The following is a 25,846-nucleotide window of genomic DNA, read 5'->3' on the forward strand; positions in this document are numbered from 1 at the left end:
AAAAAAAAGATCAACTGAAGTGGTCACACATATCTCATTCAAAATTTAAATCGCTATTAAATGTCAATCTCGTCAAACTAGTTCAACAATAACCAGAGCTCACAGTAACACTTACATTTACATCAAAAAGACAAATCTACATACAGTATAAAGATCATTAATTTTTACGATAACAAACAAACGTTTTCATTGACTGAACAGTTTTATAATTCAAATTCAACAAGGGTGAGTACAAAATACTTCTTTTGATACAATGATGGTTCAGTTTGAGATACGAGACAGCTTGAAGAGATTTCTAGTTAGATGTAACTTACTTGAGACCTTAGAACTTATATCTCAAGGTGAGTGGCGCATTTACGTTGTGGATGTCTATGGGCTCCAGTAACCACTTAACACCAGGTGGGCTGTGAGCTCGTCCACCCATCTGATGAATAAAAAATAAAAAAACCCATATCGAAGTCCGTAAGGAATATACATACATACACACATCGACTTTTATACATATATTTAGAATTTCTTGGACTCTCAACAGAATTACGCAGCGTTTTATTCATAAAACTATTCGTTCCGTAACAGTAAATCAACTCCCGGTGACAATTATTCTAATTAACTTAACCAGATGCTTTGTAGAGACCGCATTTTAAGAAATTAAATGGCCCTCAAATTTTTATGTGAGAAAAGTAATATGTTTCTGACAATTAAGTGATTCTAATTTAATATGTAAGTTGTTTAGATATGTTTAGAAACAAAATAAACCCTTTTTTGTTTGACTGCCGTGTAGTTGTAGAATATTTGCAGTCGCATTTTGCAGTTGCATTTGGAACTTAATTTTTTCTACTATGGTACAATCAACTCACTGTGTCTAACTATCCCGAATTACTTAAGACACGGTAAGTCGTAGTTGTAGTCGTCGTAGCCTACAGGATAAGACGTCCGGTGCATTCTTGTTGAGCGATGCAACGGTGTTCGAATCTCAGGCGGGTACCAATTTTTCTAATGAAATACGTACTCAATAAATGTTCACGATTGACTTCCACGGTGAAGGAATAACATCGTGTAATAAAAATCAAATACTCAAAATTTTAATTTGCGTAATTACTGGTGGTAGGACCTCTTGTGAGTCCGCGCGGGTAGGTACCACCCTGCCTATTTCTACCGTGAAGCAGTAATGCGTTTCGGTCTGAAGGGCGGGGCAGCCGTTGTACTGAGACCTTAAAACTTATATCTCAAGGTGGGTGGCGCATTTACGTTGTAAATGTCTATGGGCTCCAGTAACCACTTAACACCAGGTGAGCTGTGAGCTCGTCCACTTATCTAAGCAATAAAAAAAACAATGATAAACTATCTGATTCAGACTTGCATTTTCTCATAGGGCAATCATAATAAAAAAAACGCTAAAGTTCATTCATCCTACGTAAACGGATCACCTACAAACGAAAAACGAGTCCAAAATTAAACTTATAATTCGAGTTTATCGTGTTATTTTGACAGAAACGCAAAAATATAATTCCATTACAAAACAAGGTTACAAAGGAAAAGTATAACGTTCGATTTTATTTTCGGTATCCAATAACTTACTTTATTTTGCGTCTGGCCGCTGCTGATTTGCCGCGGAGAAAGGCTTGCGGTGTTGTGGTTACAAAAAAAAAAATACATGTGTGCAATTCAGACGTGGTAGAAGTGAAACCTTCCAAAATTAAAATACAATTATCCTGAACGTCTTAAGTATATGTAAAATTTTGTCATTAGTAAATAATTGTAAGGTAGCGCCCTCTGTGAATTGATATTTTAATTTCACGTATAATCCTAAATTAAAATTCACTACAAGAGCTTTCATACACACGTTAGTATTAAAAAATCTCACAGATGGCGCTGTATTAAATAGTATGTATATTTCTGTCTCATTCTTTGCTGGCTTCATCCTACACATTTTTGTATTTGTGTCTCTTACCTGTCGTTTTTTCCGTTGCATCCGGTTTGAAATCACAACGATTCTAAAGAAGTTTTCACTTCAAAAAGAAGACGAAATCGACAGTCCTCATTTTAATATTCTATGAAAACGGTTTTAAATCATAGTTTACAATATAATAGGATGATTTTAAGAACCATAGCTAAATGGTTTGGAACATAAAATCAGTAACCGGTTCCCTTGAGCCGAATAAGACGTGAACGACACACGTTAAACGGGCACTTTAAAATCACGTCCTATACAATAGTACTCTGTGTTATAGGCGATTAAACGCGCGTCGGCCGTGTATGTCTAAAGTCCCCTTAGTACATTGAATGAAAACATTGTATCGACTTTTTATCGCACATTTTAATATAAAAATAACAGGCGTGTCCATTGAAAACCGCGTTCGGACGGATGCGCGTTAAAAATATATAAAAATTTAAACATTTATACTTCGAGTAGTTTCGAAATTTAACAACAAAAGGATTAGCCGAGACGCTATAAAAGTAACACTGTGTTTCTTTGACGGTTCGTGAAAAAGAAAGATTGACATGTGCTCGAACAGGAAAGGGTGGTATAAGTCGTAAACACGTGAGAATTGTGAGAGCTCTTTATTAGTTTGCCGTAGCTGCCTTTGTTGTATCATCTCTAATGGTAGTTTTTGGTTTATATTTCGTAATTTCTTACACAATAATTCGGTACAATGCAGAATAATTCACGTCCTTACGGATCCATCAGATCCAATAGCTCTTGCATTAGAGGCCTTCAGCTCTAACACTAGGAGCAGCCTGAGAGGCTCCGGTAACCGTACTCGTCGAACTTGGCAAAAAGTTCGACGTGCAACCTCACCCATGCATCAGCCCGCTGAGTTTCTCGCCGGATCTGAAGAGAAGACTCAGCGGATCGCAATTCCGATCCGGTAGTAGATTCATTCGCGAAGCAGCTGCTCTTGAGTGGTTAGCTCTCCTTTGGAGGCACTCGGGCAGCTATTAGCTAATCCCACTCCTCCTGGCTGAGCCTTTGCTTGCCCACCTGTCCTGATGAAACTGAAAAGGCCTCCGGGCCACTAGTAATTCTACAATCATACTCAATACTACAAAACAATAACTCCTCATCGAGAAGCTTGTTCGTAAACAAATTCATGGTTGAATTTTACATTGAAATCTCAACCGCAATAATAGTATATTACGTTCTTTATGATTTTTATTGTTCGTTTTTACGGTTCTTAAGCATTTGAATGGTGGATAAAATAGCTTTGCGAAAAAAAAACCTCGATGTGAATGTATTAAGAGTGGTCACAGGTAACGCAGAACTTTGAAGGTAAGAGCATACTGGTTTGGAACGAGCACCTGTTGCTAATGACGCGACATTTACGGTTTGTCTCCAACTCTGTATGGTAAAAGACGAGAGAGGAAAGCGATTTATCAATCGTTAGGATCTATATCGTTTGCTATGTCTGTATGGTGTCGACTTAGTATAGCATTATCTCCATCGCCGTAGGGTCTACGAGTTTGTAATCTTTTTTTGTAATGCTTTAATATTAATAATACACAATAAAAAATATACAGATTCATGACACATAATATTAAAAAAAAAACAGAATATGTATATAATTTTTCACCGAATTGAACTAAAATCTAAATTTACTAAGATGTTTATGGACCAAAAAAATATGCAAAAATATGTATTTACGAGTTCAGCGTAACTGGATGGATATATTGATTGACAAAGATGAATGAATTAACTCTCTTCTTTTTCTAAACCTTATCCCACTAAGTGGGGTCGACACAGCTAATTTTGTCACTCTCTTCAATTCTCTTCTATCAGCCGTCATCCCAACACTCACTCCTCTTTCTCTCATATCGTCATTCACACACTCCATCCATGTCTTCTTCGGTCGACCTCTTCCCCCTCTACCTTGCACTACCATTTCCATACATCTCCTAGTTACATACATTTTCTCTCTACGCATCACATGTCCATACCACGCTAACCGTCCGCTCTTTAATTTGTTGCTTACCGGGGCTACTTTCACACTTCCTCTGATATACTCATTCTTTATCTTGTCCATTCTTGTCACTCCAAACATCCCATCTCAACATTCGCAACTCTGCCGCATGCACTCCTCTTTCGTGCTTTACTTTCATCGCCCACCATTCAGATCCATAGTTATCATTAACTATGATACTAAATTAAGATTGTTTCTAAAACAACGCTTATACAATATTTACATACCTAGTCCCTTATAGTCGCTAATTGCCCCGCTCGGCGCTCATGTCTTAATCTTGTTTACTTGCAACTTTGTTGCAAGGCGACACCCACGCCGAATATGGCATACCGGAATGGCAACGCGGTATATTTATGATCTATATATAGGAACGTCTTCTTGTGCTCTGTGCAGTTCATATATTCTGTAATTTGTCTGAACATCTGTATTTAAAAGGCTCTGCAATTTTATACCGTATTTCGTCTGCTATAAGTAAAATATTGCTTGAAATTTGTTCTATAAATTTCATGCAATGTATCTAACAGCTAATACATTTATGTTAATAGCAACGAAGCAATGTTCATAATAATATTATGTTACAATGATTATGGGCGACGGAAAATTTAATCACGACACTTGCTTACTATTTTGATCGTTTTGAAAACGTATGAACATCACACAAGCAATGTGAATGAAGTGTTTTGGCGTAATTTTTGATATACTTGACTAGGATTAGAGGCATTGTAATGGTTTAGACAAGGATCTTATCCGGTTCAGGCGACGGGTCAAGGCAAAGCCGGCGTCGCCTGAAATGTCGGATCCCCCCGATGCAACCTTTTTTTATTTTTTTATTGGCCTTGTAGGTGCCGGTCCTTTTAGGCCCATCAAGCACCGGTCAACGTCCTCGTGAAATTCGTCGAACTCGTTGAAGAGTTCGACGCCCGAACTAACCCATAGACACAGCCCACAGATAACCCAATCTGTGTTATCTGTGACACAGTCTAATGAGATTCTTAGTAGGTCGGCATTCCGATCCGGTAGTAGATTCTGCAAGGGCTAATGTTAGCAAATTCTCTAAGGTTGAGCCCCTGAGCTTACCTACCCGTTCGGTCATAGCTGGAATAGCCGTTTAGGCTACCACCGAATAGGTAGGGAAAAAAATAGGGAATGGTTTGTCTAGCAATTATCTAGCTACTAGCTACTGACACTAAATTGGGAAGGGAAGAAGGGAAATTATCCTATCAATACTGGTAATGTTCTCCGTTCAATTCAATCCATAGACGAATGAACGAGCACGCAGCCCACCTGATGTTAACTGGTCACTGAAAATCGTAAATATCCGTCGTGAATTCCGGTACTCTCCTCGAGACTCCACGAAATCGCAATGGTAAAGTGTCCCAGCACTTGAAGCCAGAAAGCATACTTTGCACCAAAGCAGGCAGGGTGATGGTACTTTTTGTACGTGCTTACCATACCAGTAAGTAGCTTGTAGCAACAATAACCATCCCTATGTATTCCTGTCTGCCCCCTAATTCCACAATTCTATTGGAATTCTTACTCTTACTTATAGGGTAGAAATGACGTAACTCCAACGCATATCCCATGTGGGAGTGGCGGCGTTGACGGCATGATGTCTATGGGCCGCAGGAACCATTTAAAAACAGATGACCACGACTTAAAGCAGTAAAAATAATATGGTTCAATCTTCTATTATCGAATCTGTGTTTGTATTCTTCTGTACATCAATTCATCACGTAACTCTTAGTTTACGTCCGCATCGATTTTGATGATATATTATAATATATCGTCCATGCTTCACTCGGTACATGGATACTTTAAATGACGCGCTGTAACGAATTACGCCCGAATAACTACGCGGCGCTGAGTCGTGTTTTTTTTAATTTTCTATTGCTTAAATAAGTGGACGAGCTCACAGCCCACCTGGTGTTAAGTGGTTATTGGAGCCCATAGACATCTACAACGTAAATGCGCCACCCATCTTGAGATATAAGTTCTAAGGTCTCAGTATAGTTACAACGGCTGCCCCACCCTTCAAACCGAAACGCATTACTGCTTCACGGCAGAAATAGGTGGGGTGGTGGTACCTACCCGCGTGGACTTACAAGAGGTCCTACCACCAGTAAAAACGTGTATGGTTTTTCATCGGATCTACTCAGTGGGTCGTGTTTCCGATCCGGTGGTAGATTCTGTGAAACACTGCTCTTGCTAGGGCTAGTGTAGGTACGTCTTCAAGTTAGAGCCCCATCAGCTTATCTACTCGCCCGGTTACGCTGGTATAGCCCCGTATATTATTACCAGATTAGGTAGGATTTTTTTAAATTTTTTTTTTCAAGCCAGAACAAATCGCTAGTTTAATTAATTAATAATAATACAAGAACATTAATATGCAAAATAAATTGCAACGTTTTTGAACGGATAACATAGAGTATGAAGCCCCCTACTGTTCGAAGGCTGTTGGTCTCCCCTCACAAAAATGATAACTTAATGACTGTACATTTAGCATGCAAAAACCGATATGCGATACTTTAAATAAACAATATATAATTATTATGTTTTCCGTTCATAGCTCACTCATTATATTATGTGCGGATCTTCTTTTAATATAATAAACGCATTGGATGACGCGCGATCGTGAATTGTCACTGGTACCTACACGATTATAATGCACCGTTAGTCTGCTTGTAATATAGAACTCTTTTATTGATACTACGTAAAAGAAAGCCTCATATTGTATTGAAATATATAAGAAAAACTAGCTGTACCCGTCCGCTTCGCTGGGCATTTAAAATTAACATTATTATTTTTCACCCCCACCAAGATTCTCATCATTAACGCCCCCGCAACTGGTCTAGAGAGTCGAACACTAATATAAATATCAGCCTATCCATTAAGTACACGTATTTTCTACATGGATACCAAGTTTCAAGTCAATCGGATGCATGGTTCAATAGTTATAACGGAACATCCGTAAAAACCACTGTAGATTTATATATTACTAGCGACCCGCCCTCGCTTCGCTTCGGAAACATTAAAACACACACGAAACCAAAAAAATAAAATAAAAAAAAGTAGCCTATGTTCATCAGGGACAATGTCGGCATCTAATGGAAAAAGAATTTTTCAAATCGGTCCAGTAGTTTCGGAGCCTATTCGAAACAAACAAACAAACAAATCTTTCCTCTTTATAATATTAGTATAGATAGAGTATAGATACAGATATTACAAATAGTTTGGAAAGAAGATTGCAGAACCCATGATGGAATAAGACAGGGTGATGCATCTAGCCAGGGACGCCCCCTGGCTAGATGGTGCGATGACCTCCGCACGGTGGCCGGCAAGAAGTGGATGAGGAGAGCCGCAGACCGGGCTCAGTGGTGTAGATTGGGCTCTCCCAACTGCTGGACATAGGCCTCTGCCTATGTCCAGCAGTGGACGACTATGGGCTGTTGATGATGATGATGATGATGATGATGCCCTCTCTTGCCTTCTTTTCAATGTTACACTCTATAAGTGTATCCGTGACTCCGCGATAAAGACGACGGGTTATATATTTCACAAATCTGCTCAAGTACTGGGATATGCGGATGATATTAACGTCATTGGCAGATCATCTCTCGCAGTAGAGAGTGCATACCTTGCTCTCGAAGCCTCGTCTCTCGATGCCGGTCTCCAAGTAAACGCTGACAAAACTAAATTCCTGAGGGTGTCGGGGGGCACACGTGAGGACGCAGCGCATGAAATCATTGGCCATTATAGTTTTGGATCTGTTAACGAATTTGTATGTCTTGGTTCTCTGAATAACAGATAACAATGACATAACAGCAGAAATTGTTAAAAGAATATTGTCGGCGAATAAATGCTGCTTTCGGCCTGCTTAAATATTTCTGTTCCAAAATTCTGTTACGAAATATCAAGATTCTTCTTTATAAAACCCTACTGAGACCCATTCTTACTTATGGCTCAGAGATATATGTACTCAGCAAGTATATATTTTAATTTTTATATGTTGTATATACACATATATAGATAAATAGCGGCTCGCTCCGGTTCCGCTCGGGTATTTAACACGATATTTGACGTTGTTTTATTTTTTTAAATAAAAGAAGACTTATTGTGGCATAACTATCATAGTTAGAAATATGCTGTCGCGAAAATTTTTGTATATAATAATGTGTTCTACAAAGTCGTAGTACATTATTTTATTCTATCATCAATATTTTTCGCAGGGCACGCGCTGTAAAGAATATTTTAGGTATTTTTTTTACACCTTGGGTTACATTATTGGAATTTTAGTAAAGATCCCTATTTTTTTATTCAAAAAAAGATAATAGCCTATGTTACTCGGGAATAGTGTAGCTTCCAAACAGTGAAAGAATTTTTCAAATCGGTTCAGTAGTTTCGGAGCCTATTCAATACGAACAAACAAACAAATCTTTCCTCTTTATAATATTAGTATAGAAGTATAGATAACGCTTAAACAAAGAGCAAACAAACCTGTTCATCACACGAATGTTTGCCCGAAATGGGAATCGAACCCACGACCATCGGCGCAACAGTCAGGGTCTCTAACTTCTGTACTACCGAGTCAGTCATACTGACATTATACGCATTTTATTACGCTATATTAGCAGGAGAGCTTATTACCACCTGTTATTAAGTGGTTACTTGAGCCCTAAACGCCCCACCCTTCAAACTGCATTACTGATATGTGCCAGGTATAAGCACTTGTACTTATCCATAGTAATCCATACAAGACCGCGGTGTTTTTATTATTGAAAAGCTTGAAAAAGTGATAACCGTGCATTTGATTTTATTTACGAAGTTTTTTTTTCTTCTTTAAAAATGTACGTATTAAATCCACAATTTTAGCAACACAAAACTTTTATACTGTTGTCGTCGCAAATTTACGGTCAACATGTGTCACGTCTGAGACAGGGCGAAGCCGGCGGCAAGCTTCAGACGCGTTTTATCGGGCAATTAAACGTATCGTTACGGTCTTTGTCAGTTTGTGATCCTCTCATCAAAGAGGTCTATTGATACTTAGACAATTTCACCTTCGGGAATGACTTTTCGGTGCGGTTCGAATCTAAAATCTATACTAATATTATAAAGCTGAAGAGTTTGTTTATTTGAACGCGCTAATCTCAGGAACTACTGGTCGATTTGAAAAATTCATTCAGTGTTAGATAGTTCATTTATTGAGGAAGGCTATAGGCTATGTAACATCACGCTAAGACCAATACAACCAACAGACCAAACCCGGCTTTTTTTTTTATTTCTTAGATGGGTGGACGAGCTCACAGCCCACCATAATGTTAAGTGGTTATTGGAGCCCATGGACATCTACAACGTAAATGCGTCAACCACCTTGAGATGTAAGTTCTAAGATCTCAGTATAGTTACAACGGCTGCCCCCCCCTTCAAACCGAAACGCATTACTGCTTCACGGCAGAAATAGGCAGGGCGGTGGTACCTATCCGCGCGGACTCACAAGAGGTTCTACCACCAGTACAAGAGATCCTACCACCTTTCTACGTAAATGAAGTCGCAGGTAAAATTTAGCGTTATGCCAAAGTAACTACTCCACGCGGACGAAGCCTCGGGCAAAAGCTAGTTAATAAATAAAAAACTTCCACTTCTTTTGCCAATACTACCATATAAAAAAAAAAGGTTTTTACCCTTGTAGGCCGATGAGTGTAAGGTCCGCGATGGTGGATGACTACCGTTGATGTCACCAATGTCAGGGGTCGAACCAAGCCGCTGCCTACGAGAGAACTCCCCAGAAAACTCATTTGAAGAAAGACATATCATATTTTTTGTTTTATTATTATTTGATTTTTTGTTTTTATTATTATTATTATTGCTTTTGTTTTAGTCCGAGATTGTAGTTATTATTTTTATTTAATTCTAGTATAAATGAAATGTTAATGCCGTGTAATGTAGTGTAATATGGATGCAAAATCGGAAGTAAATAAAATAAATAAAAATAAATAAAAAATTGCGCTCAGGAAACACTGAATAGGGAAGCTCATTCCAAAGCCGAATGGTAAGTTTCAAGAAATATATCTAGAAACGAAATACGGATAAACTTTGCTCCAGGGGCGATGCGATGGTATAAAGAGATGACGGAATCATCTCGAACAATTCCTCAGAGCACTGGCATATACTACACAGAGAGAACTGAAGTTTATTCGTAGACCCAGGCGTCACAGCCGATCCGTGAGAATAGGATTATCGACAATTCGAACGGCACTCTTCTGTAAGAAGTAAAATGAAAATAGCTGATGTTTGGGAGTCCGGGACCAGAGACCTGGGCAGTACATCACGCGAGGCCGGACTTGTCATCGTCGTCGTGGCCTAAGGGATAAGACGTCCGGTGCATTCGTTTTGAGCGATGCACGTTGTAACTATACTTGAGACGTTGTAACTATACTAGAACTTATATCTCAAGGTGGGTGGCGCATTTACGTTGTAGATGTCTATGGGCTCCAGTAACCATTTAGCACCAGGTGGGCTGTGAGCTCATCCACCCATGTAACCAATAAATTATAAAAAGCTTGTGCTTTGTAAAGGGCAAGTTGTTATCCAGGAGGAAGTATCGTTTCGCTCTGTCAAAAGCTCCCAACGTTTTTGATGCTAACTTGGCTATTCTCTCCAAATAAGTCTTAACACTGAACTGACCTCTAAACGTCGACCTCAAGAATCTCAAAACTTTCACAAGATTGCATACTCCTTAAATGCGCAGCGCCGTAACAAAACGGACCTTCTTCGTAATCAACGCGCAAGTAAGCCTGTACCTTTAATGAGTTGAATTCAATTGAATTGGATTAACATTTTCTAGTAACATTTATATCGTACAATAAATAAATGTAACATAATAAATTGAGATTGGCAATCAGCAACAATTAAAATTTGTTACAGTTTATGCCCGTATTAGTACATTTAAGTAAGTCAATTAATTACCAAGATTTGAGTAACTAGAAATCATATCGCAAACAAAAAGTCGAATAAGTATTGCAAGCCTCTAAATAAAACTGATAGATAATAATCCAACCGCGTGTGAAATTCGGACCTCGGAGTAAAATATGCTCGGACTACAGATACTTCACTAATACTTCGACAGGGCTGATGCCCATTCTCCGGTGAATACCTTAATCGCCTCCTAAAATATCCACTGAAAAGGTTCGATTGTGCTATTGTGGAGGGATTTAACAACGGAGGGAAGAGCTTCCACTGATCGTGTGATATTGCCCGGTAAACCGACGGTCTGAATGTTGTTTTTTTTCCCTACCTAAGCTGATGGCCTTGAGAGGTCATTTCAGCGTAACTCTAACAAGTAGGCGAGCTCACGGAGCTCAAACCTGACGACGTTGCTAACACGAACCCTACCAGAGCAGTGCTTTGCAGAATCTACCACCGGATAGGAAACGCGACCCATTGAGAAGATCCGGTGAGAAACTCAGTGGACTGGGTTAGTTTACTCGCCGAGCCCTTCGTCGTAAGCGACGGGTTCGACGTGAACGATGACCGGTGCTTGAGGTACCTAAAAGCACCGTTAGTGGATCGGGAGGATCCAAAATGACGTGTTTTGGTCGACGTCGACTCTTTACCATTCGATCGGGAATGGTGAATGTTGTTGTACGGATCTTGTATATATGCAAGCATATCTTTCTTGAAAATGTCGTAAGCGAGATTCAGGCATCTGTTAAATATCTTTGTGTTATATGATATGATGATTACCCGCCACACTGGTGGTAGGACCTCTTGTGAGTCCGCGCGGATAGGTACCACCGCCCTGCTTATTTCTGCCGTGAAGCAGTAATGCGTTTCGGTTTGAAGGGTGGGGTAGCCGTTGTAACTATACTGAGACTTTAGAACTTGTATCTCAAGATGGGTGGCGCATTTACGTTGTGGATGTCTATGGGCTCCAGTAACCACTTAACACCAGGTGGGCTGTGAGCTCGTCCACCCACCAAAGCAATAAAAAAAAAAAAAAAACTACGGCGCGGTAGCCCCCCTACCTCATCCGGGTTCTGACCTCGGAGGGGATCGGACGTCGGGTGTAAGAGTGCAGGGGAGTCGTTTAGTGGGTGGGTCCTAAAATCCTTGGGCCCGCGGTCTGCTCACAACACCATGCAGACCGTTGAGTCTCACATACCCCGTGCGCCCCTTTTGCGCGGGGACCTCGTAGGAGGTTCGGCCCTCAACCCGAAAAAAAAAAAAAAAAAGGGCTGGTGCCCATTCTCCGGTGAATACCTTAATCGCCTCCTAAAACATCCACGGAAAAGGTTGGATTGTGCTATTGTGGAGGGATTTATCGACGGAGGGAAGATCTTCCACTGATCGGGTGATATTGCCCGGTAAACCGGTCTGAATGTTGTTTTTTTCCCTACCTAAGCTGATGGCCTTGAGAGGCCATTTCAGCGTAACTCTAACAAGTAGGCGAGCTCACGGAGCTCAAACCTGACGACGTTGCTAACGCTAACCATAGCAAAAGCAGTGCTTCGCAGATTCTACCACCGGATTGGAAACGCGACCCACTCAGAAGATCCGGCGAGAAACTCAGTGGACTGTGTCTGTGGGTTAGTTTACTCGCCGAGCCCTTCGTCGCAAGCGACGGGTTTGACGTGAATGATGACCGGTGCTTGAGGTACCTAAAAGCACCGTTAGTGGATCGGGAGGATCCAAAATGACGTGTTTTGGTCGACGTCGACTCTTTACCATTCGATCGGGAATGGTGAATGTTGTTGTACGGATCTTGTATATATGCAAGCATATCTTTTTGTTTTTTTTTTATTGCCTTTGTAGGCGGACGGGCATACGGCCCACCTGATGGTGAGTGGTTACCGTCGCCCATGGACTTCAGCAATGCCAGGGTCAGAGCCAAGCCGCTGCCTACCATTTTTTTTTATTGCCTTTGTAGGCAGACGGGCATACGGCCCACCTGATGGTGAGTGGTTACCGTCGCCCATGGACTTCAGCAATGCCAGGGGCAGAGCCAAGCCGCTGCCTACCAATATATCTTTCTTGAAAATGTCGTAAGCGAGATTCAGGCATCTGTTAAATATCTTTGTGTTATATGATATGATGGTTACCCGCCACACTATCATAGGCCGACATACTGCACGTTTTATTTTTTGTTGTTTTTTCCTTCGTCCAAATTATACAGAATACACTAGTGTTTTTAGAAGTGAGTATGACTATTGAACTGTACTTCACCTTAATGTAATGTAAAAAAATTATAACAAACAATTATTCGCATTGGCAACAACATCTATTACGAGTAACATTAAAACTAATTTACACACAGTGGATTCAGACTATGTTTATATTGCTGCATTTACTGCCTTTAATATTGCACGCGAAACCACAAAATGTCAATAGCCATTTTATCTTGACACCTGACGCTCGAAGCGTCAAAACGCTATAAAGGAACAACCACACCGACATAAAACTTGCACGAAGCGTCCTAAGAAAGTGATAGCGGGTTTTAGTAAGCACAAAAGACACATTCCTCAGTAAGCTCGATTGTAAATTAAGTTGTAAATTTAAAGCGCGCGACAGTTACATTAAAAACTTTGAAAAGCCGCAATTACGCGAGCTTGACAGCTACGCTTTGTACTGATTGGCTAATTGGCCGTCGAAAAATATAATTAAATAAAATAATAATTGCGTTATCCGTTCAATGACAAACGGATTGCGGAGAAAGTTTTTATCGTAAAGTGATCAAGGCTTCGAATGAATTTATTGGTTCCTCATTTCAATCGATAGATTAATGTGTTCAACCCATATTTTGTGACTTTGACAGCAACGTCAAATATTTTGTTATCATCGACATTACTTTTGTTATTACAATTGTTAACGAGAAATACGATCGTAGTATAACAATACGGTTAGTCTTAAAGCCGAATATTGTTTTCAATATTGTTTTTACTGGTGGTAGGACCTCTTGGGAGTCCGCACGGGTAGGTACCACCACCCTGTCTGTTTCTACCGTGAAGCAGTAATGCGTTTCGGTTTGAAGGGTGGGGCAGCCGTTGTAACTATACTTGAGACCTAAGAACTTATATCTCAAGGTAGGAGGCGCATTTACGTTGTAGATGTCTATGGGCTCCAGTTACCACTTAACACCAGGTGGGCTGTGAGCTCGTCCACCCATCAAAGCAACAAAAAAAAAATTCAGTGAGACTAAATAATTTGTATTACATAAATCGCGTGTGAACAAATCGCAATACATAGAGCTCTGTTCGAAATCGCCATTAAACCTGTCCGTGGTACGTACCATAGATAAATTTAAATACTCCGACAATATTTTATAGCTTATTTTAGGTACGTTTTATGGCTGGAGACGAGCCCGCTGGATGAATGTCTAGCTAGGTTTTATGACGGCACTGGATGCTTCAAGAAAGTTCTAGAATGGAATTCAGAACGAGATAATGCATTGAAATTATACATTTATTGGAAATTTTATGGTCCGGTATTGTTTGGCGACGAATAATCCGAACCCCGAAAGATAGAATTTATGAATAATGTAGGTACTGCATACACCAACTCATAACACACATCTTTTAGAAAAGTAGATTAATTAACATATGACATAATATATCGTATATTCATACTATCATTGAGCTGTGCTTGCAATGAACAATGTTTCCATGTCGAAGGGTGAAAGGCTTAAGCGACATTTCGCTCAACACGCGACTTTTATCTTTGTTGTAAAGTTGCGTTTTATTTGGTATTAGCATCAACAGTTCGATGTTTTTAATAGAATTACAATTAAGTATTGAAATAGCTGAAGAAGTTTTTTTGTTAGAATATTTTTTCCAAGCCTTAAACTTTAAATGGCTTTCCTGTAAAATTGCAAATATCTCGCTTAAATCAAATAGCCCAATCAATTCACTCCAAGACATACTCAATTTAATAAAAAAAACGTGTGGCACTCGGGAACTGCCGCGGTAAAGCTATTGCATATCATTTTTTTATCAACTTATGCAATTATAATTAGACAATGATAATTTAATATTAAAACAATAATAAAACAAGACCACGCTATATTAAACATTAATAAAAGCAAAACATTAACTGACCCCTTCACACTCATAAGCTAGACCGCGCGAGAGAGAGATGGACAGACTTTTCATGATGCGCATGCAGTGTGACGTCACGCCACGCGCTTATTCACAAACACTACACAAGCGCAACGTGTGAACGTGTTGAGCGCGAGCTACGTGGTAGTTGGAGTGAGGAGTGTAAGGTTTTTTTCGTTACGGAATTTCATGATTCGGTCGACGCGCTCAAGGCCCGCGATAAAAGCTATGCAATAGCTTAAAAAATTGGTTGTCTGTAAAGTTGGTTTACAAACGATAGTTTTACGTAACGTCAGAGTAACAGAAGTATTAGAAAGGCCAGTTCTGACGTCACGCGAGAAGAGAGATAAATGTGTCACAAGCCAACGCTTGGGTCGATCGTGCCTCTCTATCGCTTGCTCCGCGTTCTCGCTCGCACGCTCAGGCTCAGACGGAACGTGACACTTTTTCGTCATCACGTTATAAATACAATTTTTGTTTCCAGGATTTTTATTTAGGGTGATAAATACTGATAAACTGATAAATACATCCACGTAATGAAATAAAATTCAAAAGGATGAATATCGTTTATCGTTGAATCTTGGAAAAATCAAACGAGTCAACCCTCTTGAACTGCGATATACGACCACAATAGATATTAGTAACATACAAACTTACTATGCTGGTTTTCAAATGTAGTTTACGAGGTCACTGAACTCTGTTATGTGCAATTTTTTAACATGCCGCAACGCAATAAATCAATATCGTTACTAGACGGTCTCGCACAAAGGAGCGCTGCGCAGCGCTGCATCTGCTAGCCAATGTCAACTGTGACGTTTACGCGCGAAAAGTTTTACGAGCAGCAGACGCCTCGTCAAATAGTGTTGTGACACACGAAAACTTCCTATCGACATTGATTATATTTGGAATTTTTGAAGTGAAAACTTCTTTAGAATCGTTGTGATTTCAAACCGGATGCAACGGAAAAAACGACAGGCAAGAGACACAAATACAAAAATGTGTAGGATGAAGCCAGCAAAGAATGAGACAGAAATATACATACTATTTAATACAGCGCCATCTGTGAGATTTTTTAATACTAACGTGTGTATGAAAGCTCTTGTAGTGAATTTTAATTTAGGATTATACGTGAAATTAAAATATCAATTCACAGAGGGCGCTACCTTACAATTATTTACTAATGACAAAATTTTACATATACTTAAGACGTTTAGGATAATTGTATTTTAATTTTGGAAAGTTTCACTTCTACCACGTGTGAATTGCACACATTTTGTTTTTTTTAAATAATAAGAAAAAAAAAAGAATCACCGTCTCATTATGAAATTGTTTGGAAAATATTTGAGATGAATTATACTTGGTGTTTATTGATACGTCTCCAGTAGATACGTATGTACGCTCTCCTAGTTTACTTTAACCAGCGGTGCTCTCAATTCAATTTGATTGATCAAGTTGAAGTTCGATTATAAAAATAGTTGCATGCAATATCTGTCTGTGTTTCCCATTTTGTAATTTTAATGATATTCAAATGACATAGTCGACACACTATAATTCTTTCTCCTTTTAATTCCAGACGCTTAATAATAAACTACTTGATTACATGTTTATGCGAACTGGTTTCAATAAAAGCTGATAATGAATTACCTCAAATTACACCCTTTATGTTCACTGTAATAAGTACGTTTTTTTTTCCTTATTACATAGTCAATGGTTATTCCGAGTTGTAAACTACATGTGACAGATAAACTTTAACGCCTAGCACGTGCTATAAGCGCAGATGCTTTGTCGATTTTCATTAATGTATTCAAACTATTAATAACATATTACATTAAAATATTTTCGCATCACTACCGCAGTTTTTACGATCTCGTCGCGTCTCCTCCGCATGTTCCATTTTAAAATGGGTCTGCTTGTGGTAGGTCATTGGATAAATATTTTTTAAGTCATCACGCGTTGTTCAAGGGTATTTACATCCCTGTTTCTACCAGGAAGTAAGGATGCTCCTGGATGTTACTGGTGGTAGGACTTCTCGAGAGTTTATTGGTGGTAGGACCTCTCGAGAGTCCGCGCGGGTAGGTACCACCACCCTGCCTATTTCTGCCGTGAAGCAGTATTGCGTTTCGGTTTGAAGGGTGGGGCAGCCGTTGTAGCTATACTCGAGACCTTAGAAATTGTATCACAAGGTGGGTGGCGCATTTACGTTGTAGATGTCTATAGGCTCCAGTAACCACTTAACACCAGGCGGGCTGTGAGCTCGTCCACCCATCTAAGCAATAAAAAATAATACTGTCTAGATGATTGATAAAATACTGTAATGCAATGAATACTCATTGAAATATCTTATAGGTAGCGTCTAAGCCAGCTTTTTTTGTCAGTAGCTTCAAGGAGCTATTCTGGCTTCACCAGATGTGAAAGCGAGCTCACAGGGCTCCATCTGAGAAACTGCTTGCATCTGCCCCAGCAAGAACAGTGCTTTGCTGAATCTACCACCGGATCGGTATCGACCATCGATAAGAATCGGTGAGAAACTCAGTGGGTTGTGTCTGTGAGTTAAGTTGCAGGTGGAATCGACACGGAGTCCGGAAAAGTGGATCTGTAGGATCCGAAATAATGTGTTTATGTTACTAATGTTTGTATAGAATGGCGTTGATGATCATTTAAAAATAAATAGATTGCCTATCTGTGATCAATGACAATTATCTGCAAATTAAATGAAGTTATGTTTGAAAGAAAGCAACGTGATAGATATTAAATGTATGAGTTACTAGCTGTACCCGTCCGCTTCCGCATTAACGCCCCCGCAACTGGTGTAAGGAGTCCAACACTGATATAAATATTAGCCTATCCATTAATTACATGTTTTTTCTACATGGATACCAAGTTTCAAGTCAATCGGATGCACGGTTCAATAGCTATAACGGAACATCCGTAAAAACCGCTGTAGATTTATATATTAGTATAGATTGGTCACACAATAAGAAATGCTTTGTTTAATTTAATACGTGCATTATTATTTGGTATATCTCGGGAAATAGTCAAAAAGCTTTAAACAAAACAATCATGAAAAATAACGAAGAATCACATCCCCCGCTTCTATTTAAAAGCAGTAAAAAAAAAATTTTTTTTTTTTTTTTTCATGGTTGGACGAGCTCACAGCCTTCCTGGCGTTAAGTGGTTACTGGAGCCCATAGACATCTACAACGTAAATGCGCCACCCACCTTGAGATATAAGTTCGAAGGTCTCAAGTATAGTTACACCAAATGTATACCAAAACTTTAAATTACGCAGCGCGCATTAAACAAATTTACGTTCGCATTAAAAATACTAAATAGCGACAATAAAAACGTAGTATACGCTCAAATGTTTAATCGATATGGGATTAAAACGAAGAAAATTTATTTAAAATTTTCCCCGGAGACGTTAAGGCTGCGTATAATTTACGAGTGGCCGGTTGTAAAAGTTTTTGTTGCGAAAAGCGACTAAGTGCTATAAAATGCTCCGTCCCGCTCTAACGCGAGGTTTACGACCGTGAAAATGCGAGATAGCCGTATACTGCACCGGCAGTTTTATTGCTGAAACGTAAGAGTGATGCAAACGTATTATTATTAGGAAGCTCAGCGACGCTTGATGCTGAATTTAGTAATATCGACAAATTAAATATCGACAAATTAAATGTCGACTGGGGTCGTTTCAAATTAGTCGTATCAAAAGCGAGTTATCTATATAATAATACGTGAAGCAAAAGCTTTGTATCCCTTTGTACGAAAATTGGGCGGACGGAGGAGCATGAAATTTCCCTCACTTATAGAGAATATAGAGAAGGAGTGCAGAATATTAATATTTTTTTAAATTATGGATAAAAAATACATTAAATCAAGAAAAAAAACATTACACACACTACCATGTATTTGACATACACACACGCATGAATACTATTTGTTTATTATCAAACTTTTCTTATTGCTTATAGTCTGTGGTCAAATTGAGAATATATTAAATATTGTTTGTCTTTGTTAATGTTTGTTTAAAGTGTAGTCTGTACTGTAAAGAAGTAGAATAGTCTTTGACAATAGAACCATGATAATATTCGAATTTATAATTTTAATTAATTATAGTCGAATATCGACTACTGTGAGACCACTAGTATATATAATTCTTTTTTTTCCCCCTACCTATGCTGATAGCCTTGAGAGGCTATTTCAGCTTCACCCTAAAGTGTGTAGGTGAGCTCACGGGGCTCAAACCGGAGTGTTGTTAACATTGACCCTAGCAAGAGTAGTGCTTCGCAGAATCTACCACCGGATCGGAAACGCGACCCACTGAGAAGATCCGGCGAGAAACTCAGTGGGCTTAATTCTTCAGTCCGCATGTATGTTAGTGAACTCCTCCTAAACGACCGATTTTGATGAAATTTTTTGTGCGTTTTCCTGTGGATTCGAGAAGGGTTTAGATTCACAATTCGATACACTACAAAAAACATACTGAAAGTTTGAAGTTTTCGGATTTAAAACATCTGTACAGGACAACGCCTATCGAGTCTGGTAGTATACATATATAGAACATGAGTGTTTGAGTGTACAAATTCGTGTAATTGTCTGAGGACAATTACACGAATTTGAATCGAACCCAGGACCCTCAGTCCAGCATTCAGGGGCACTAAGTACCATACCACCGGGTCAGTTGAACCTGCATCTACGAAGAGACTCTGAGAGCATCGCACACTAAATAAACTTAGGTAATTTACTTACAAAAACAAATACTATGATTCTCAATTTAGCAAAAGAATTTTATTTTACCAAAAATGTACCAAAAATATTTTTTATTGCTTGGTTGAATGAGCTCGAAATATGATTGACTATCTCTACCCCGTTACAATCTGAGGGACCACCCTATCAACACATACATATCTCGAAGCTCAAACATCATAAGTTTCAATTTGATAACGGTTATCATTTCAACGGCTAGGTGCCAAGAAGAAGCTTGAAAGATATAGTGAAGCCCAGTTTTATGTCCAAAAAACCAAATTACGTAACCTTATACGTCTTACGTCTTACACCCGTTAATTTGAATGCGCGCCGAATATATGATTTATCTGTCACGTGTCAATCAATCATCTCAATGAAACTTACTCGTGAATAATGTCGAGGTCATAACGTCGAGGTCATAGCGGCGGAGTCCCAAAGCGATCGAGACGCGTACAGGGTTATTTTACGATTTCGTAAAACTATTACATGAGAGGTTGCGTGTGCGGCAACACTATGGAGGGTAGACGTAAGAAGGAGCTTGTTGTATAGGTGACAAGTTGAAAAAGTGCCCTACCTGTAAATAGCAAGTCATTGTTGGAAGGCTCATTGAAATAGCGCTAGTGTAGGAAATGGAAGTGATATGAATATAGCAGTTTTATATATAGTAAAGTGCACGGAGTTGTAAGATTTAATATTAATATTTTGGTTACTTGTGAAGTTAAAAAATAGTAACAGTAGTTTTTTTCCTACCCATTTTAGTAACCTCGTGGGGATATTCCAGATTCTCTGAACGAGTAGGTCAACTCATGGGGCTCTAGCCTGGTGACGTTGTTAGCACTAGCATTGTTTCGCAGAATCTACCACCGGATCAGAAACGCGACCCAGCACTGCTCTTGCTAGGGTTAGTGTTAGCAACGTCGTCAGGTTTGAGCCCCGTGAGCTCACCTACTTGTTAGGTTACGCTGACATAGCCTATCAGGGCTATCAGCTTAGGTAGAAAAAAAAACACATCTATAACGTACATGCCGCCACCTAACTTGAGACATGACTTCTAAGGTCTCAGTTTTTACAGTACAATGGCTGCCTCATGCTTCACACCGAAACGCATTACTGCTTCACGGCAATAATAGATAGGATGGTGGTACCTATACGTGTGGACTCACAAGACTTCCTACCATCAGCAATATTCCAATACTAAGTGATTCTAGAAGCCCATAAACATTATAACGTGAACGCCGCCACCCACTTTGACATGAAGCTGAATCTCAATTAATGGGATGGGCTATTAAACTAAAAATTGTTTTAAACGTATGCAATAAAAAACTTTGAGAAATCATTAAATTCAACAAACTGACAAGTTTTGTACCTTTTCCTCTTTGTGCATATAAACATTGTGATATAAGTAATGTCTATTGACATTGACACTGTGAAGTTTTACCTTGAATGCTAATTAGCAATTGGCAATACAATAGGGTTCTGTTTGGCCCATGAATAAAAGGTTTTATATATATTTTACATACAGAACGCAAGAGGTCTCACAGTAGGACTACCTCGTATTATCCGGAAAGTATTGTAATAGACTATACCAAACTTGCATGTATATTTTGAATGATATTGAATTTCTCACCAATAATAAGATATACATATTTATTTTTCCTATTAGTTCAATTTTCGATGTGAGCAAGACCACAAATGTAACGTAACTAATAATTATTTAAGTTAAATCGACTTTTTTATCATGTTTAGTTTTTTTTAAGTTTTCATTTGTAAAAAAACTTACAGCCCACCTAATTAATAATGAATGTGCAGTGTGAGATAAGTCTGTTCGACTAACGCATTAAAAAAAGTAAATACAGTTTCCAATTTCAAAAATCATGCTTTATTGGTAAGCCTATTAGGCTAAAATTATGAAATTAATGTATTACCATCGATCGTTGATGCGTGTGCTATTTTTTTTTTTTTGGGTGGACGAGCTCACAGCCCACCTTGTGTTAAGTGGTTACTGGAGCCCATAGACATCTACAACGTAAATGCGCCACCCACCTTGAGATATAAGTTGTAAGGTCTCAGTATAGTTAATTTAAAGTTAATCGGACGTATTGAAGTCGATAAAAAATGCGTTATTTTGTTTTAGATAAAGGCTAAGCTAATTTGATCCTGTTAAAAATACGGCTATAAAGTCCTTGGGACTGGAACATTTTTGTTTCTCGGCTGAAATTGTGGTTTATCACGTGCATTGACAACATGTTTCACCACCGCTATAGGAACTAATAAATTTAGATATTAATATATATAATTATAAAGACGATTGCATGCAGCAGAGATGCGAATGTTGCGCTGGATGTGTGGAGTAACGAGAATGGATAGAATACGGAATGAATATGTTAAAGGAAGTCTGAAAGTGGCACTTGTGACAGAGAAACGGAGAAGTGCGCGTTTGGGATGGTATGGACATGTGATGAGACGAAATGAAAATGAGGTTGGTAATAGAATGTTAACAATGAATGTGGAAGGATATAGAGGAAAAGGTAAAAGGACCTAAGAAGAAATTGATGGATTGCGTGAAAGACGATATGTGTAAGAGGGGAGTGAGCGAAGAAATGGTATATGATAGAAGAGTATGGAAGGAGAAAACATGATGCGCCGACCCCAGGTGACTGAGAGAAGGGCAGATGATGATTAATATATATAATTATAATATTATGTACTAATTAATATATAGCTGATAAATGAAAAAAGGACGATAAAGTTGACGTTCTTTACAAACGTCAAACAACTTCATTCGGAATAACTTAAAATAAGTACGTAAGAACAGTTTACAGGCGGTAATTCAGAAGTAATGTGGTCTTCGGACGGTCAGAACTTGTTTTATTGTTTGACCGTCAAAGTTTACGGTCCATTCACGTGTTGAGTGTTCAGTGCTCGCCAACTGTCTATGTTGTTGTAGATTGCTATAATTTAGCAAATATTTGTTTTGTATTTGTTATCATAATTTGATTCTATTTATGTATATGGCTATCCCAATTTGCGTCACTGACTGTTAATGTGGCTGTTATCGGCGGCTTCAGCAGTAATTCGTTTCGGTTTGAAGGGTGGGGCAGCCGTTGTAACTATACTGAGACCTTAGAACTTATATCTCAAGGTTGGTGGCGCATTTACATTGTAGATGTCTATGGGCTCCGGTAGCCACTTAGCACCAGGTGGGCTGTGAGCTCGTCCACCCATCAAAGCAATAAAAAAATAAAATGAAAAACTACCTAATCGTAATCGCGTTTGTATTAGAAAATGGAATAGTGAGGTTTTATTGAACTTGTAAAATTTATATGTATGTTTAGGTAAAACCTAGCAAGTAAAATTTGAACGACTTTCTCTTAGCTTACAGATTTGACTTTTTACAAGTTGGATCCGTTTCGATCACCATGGCACTTTGGGTCCGTTTACGAACGTGAAGTATTATTCTGATCATCACCATTCGAGTTTTTATTTTAATTTTTTAAAACGACTTTTTTATTATAATAATTATAATTTATTCCTCAACATTGGCTTTACGTAGATATTCAAGGAAATGTAACTTTGGGCAGATAATCCTGTAACGCGAGAACCCATCGTGATTAATCACTGTATATTTTTTTTCATGAGCTTACAAGTCCATAAAATTTGTAAAAGACTAATTCGAAATTTTCAAAATCGGTACTAGCGTTCGAATACAATAAAAAAATATGTATTCTAATTTATTATAGGTATAGATTTTTATGCAATTATGTTACGATAATTCTTTTTGACTAAAAGTTGTGTAGAGATTGTGATTTTTTTCTTCTTTTCCTTAATGCTTAGGTGGGTGGACGAGCTCACGGCTCATCTGACGTTAAGCGGTTACCGGAGCCCATAGACATCTACAACGGATATGAGTTCTAAGGTCTCAGAATAGTTACAACGGCTGCACCGCCTTTCAAACCGAAACGCATTACTGCTTCACGACAGAAATAGGCGGGGTGGTGATACCTACTCGTGCGGACTCACAAGAGGTCTTACCACCAGTAAACCACCATTTATCGTAATGTTTCCGCTTTAAAACCTAGGGCAACCAATGCAATAAAGAATTCGCCTTTAAGGCAGAACCCAGAGGTTCAATTTAATTTTAATTTATTTATTTATTTTATTAGGCTCACAATACACATCACAAGCTAAAATACATAAAAAACACAAATAAAAAGAAACAAAACCTGGCTTGCAACATAAGTTATGTGCGCACGACAAAACAAGACATATAGTGCTGAATTTGTATAACAACGTTCTTTACAATTATAACAAAACAACACAATAACAAAAACTAATCTAACGAATAATTTAAGGAAAAAAAAATTATACACAATATAATACATTAAACAATTACATTAACCTACCTATTACTAACGCGGAGGATGCCCTTGAACATTTTTCTAAACGTAACTAACCTACAAGTAAAAATATCTAACTCAGGTGACGACCTTGCCAGTTCGTTATAGGTACGACACATTCGGGTAATGGGATTATAGTAAGATATATTGTTTTTGTAAATTAGCAATTCAAACAAATTGTTTTGGTTGACCCTTCGAGCACTAAATTTAATGTTTAGTGAAATCTGAGATCACGTAATCAATGCCTCAGTCGTGTAAATTAAAAACAAATATGAATATACAATATAACAAACTAGGTTTTAAAAAAGATTCGTGCATCAGCTACAAGCACGGGTGTATAATTAAAGGCCATTTTCATAATGACATGTCATTAGGTCTGCTTTAAACAATATTGAAGTTCGTGGCTACTCTTTGATTGCAGTGAATTAAATCGCAAATAATACGCTACAATGTAAAAGCAATGACAAAGAAACGGGCTCGAGTGCACAAATTACTTTATTAGCAGACCGCTTGTTATTCCTTTGATTCAAAGCTAATTCAAAATTGATTGGTGGTCTTAGGTTTGAAAACGTTAAAATGATTTCTTTCCGTGTATATTTAGTTGACATTGTAGTAGGTACGCTGTTAATTAATTTAATGAGGATCCGTCGGGAATGGACTCTTTAATTATTATCGAAAATTAACAATTATTTTATTCGATTTCTAAACAAATTGTGGTTCTTAGGTTTTTGTGCGGATACAAAATAAGCTTAGTCGGATTGTTGTAATGTTAGATGTATTTTTCCCCCTACCTATTCGTTGGTAGCCTAAGAGGCTATTTCAGCTACGCCTGGACGGGTAGGTGAGCTTACGGGGTCAACCTGAGAGAATTTTGCGAACACTAGCCCTAGCAAGAGCAGTGGTTCGCAGAAGTCGTCGTGGCCTAAGACGTCCGGTGCATTCGTATCTAGCGATGCAACGTTGTTTAAATCCCGCGAGTGGGTACCAATTTTTCTAATGAAATACGTACTTAACAAATGTTCACGATTGACTTCCACGGCGAAGGAATAACATCGTGTAATAAAAAAATCAAACCCGCAAAATTATAATTTGCGTAATTACTGGTGGTAGGACCTCTTGTGAGTCCGCACGGGGTAGGTACCATCGTACCACCTGCGTATTTCTGCCGTGAAGCATTAATGCGTTTCGGTTTGAATGGTGGGCCAGCCGTTGTAACTATACTGGAGACTTTAGAACTTATATCTCAGGGTACGTGGCGCATTTACGTTTTAGATGTCTATGGGCTCCAGTAACCACTTAACACCAGGTGGGCTGTGAGCTCGTCCACACATCTAAGCAAAAAAAAAAAACTACCACCGGATCAGAAACGCGACCCCTGACAAGATCCGGCGAGAAACTCAGTGGGCTATACATGTGTGACCAGTTTACCTGTATCGGCGCGTAGTGTCGTCGCTACAAGGGCGCGGGCCGTGGCGAGTGTCGCCCCGTCGTCAGCTGGAGGGGCACCAGACGTGGCGGGACCTCGGGCGCCAGCACGTATCTTGGAGAGCAGCATAACGCGGCCACATCCTTGCGCGCCGACAACTCCAGCGCTCCGTAGCACAACGAATACTGCTGCAATCGCCATTGATGCATCATCCAATAACCTGTAACGGTC

At 38.9% G+C, this 25,846-nt stretch overlaps 1 protein-coding gene and 1 long non-coding RNA gene across 11 annotated transcripts in view; one reads left to right on the plus strand and one right to left on the minus strand.

Moving 5' to 3' along the window:
• The window catches only part of LOC149499891 (uncharacterized), a 266,141-nt gene that overhangs the window by 209,733 nt on the left and 30,562 nt on the right, over positions 1 to 25,846 (plus strand). The gene's annotated exons all lie outside the window — the stretch shown is intronic.
• Positions 1 to 25,846, minus strand: part of dsx (transcription factor doublesex) — a 243,409-nt gene that overhangs the window by 32,055 nt on the left and 185,508 nt on the right. For 7 of the 10 annotated variants that reach the window (XM_028178987.2, XM_028178989.2, XM_028178990.2 and 4 more), the window contains one exon: positions 25,618 to 25,835. The exons of the other annotated variants lie outside the window; for them this stretch is intronic. Coding sequence is in view for 1 of the 7 variants with exons in the window: in XM_028178986.2 (XP_028034787.2) it covers positions 25,642 to 25,835 (194 nt within the window). In the remaining 6 variants the exon portion in view is untranslated. The remainder of the gene's footprint in view (positions 1 to 25,617; positions 25,836 to 25,846) is intronic. 10 annotated transcript variants of the gene reach the window in all.

The sequence above is a fragment of the Bombyx mandarina genome, chromosome 25 (assembly GCF_030267445.1).
Source record: "Bombyx mandarina strain Sakado chromosome 25, ASM3026744v2".
NCBI lineage: Eukaryota > Metazoa > Arthropoda > Insecta > Lepidoptera > Bombycidae > Bombyx > Bombyx mandarina.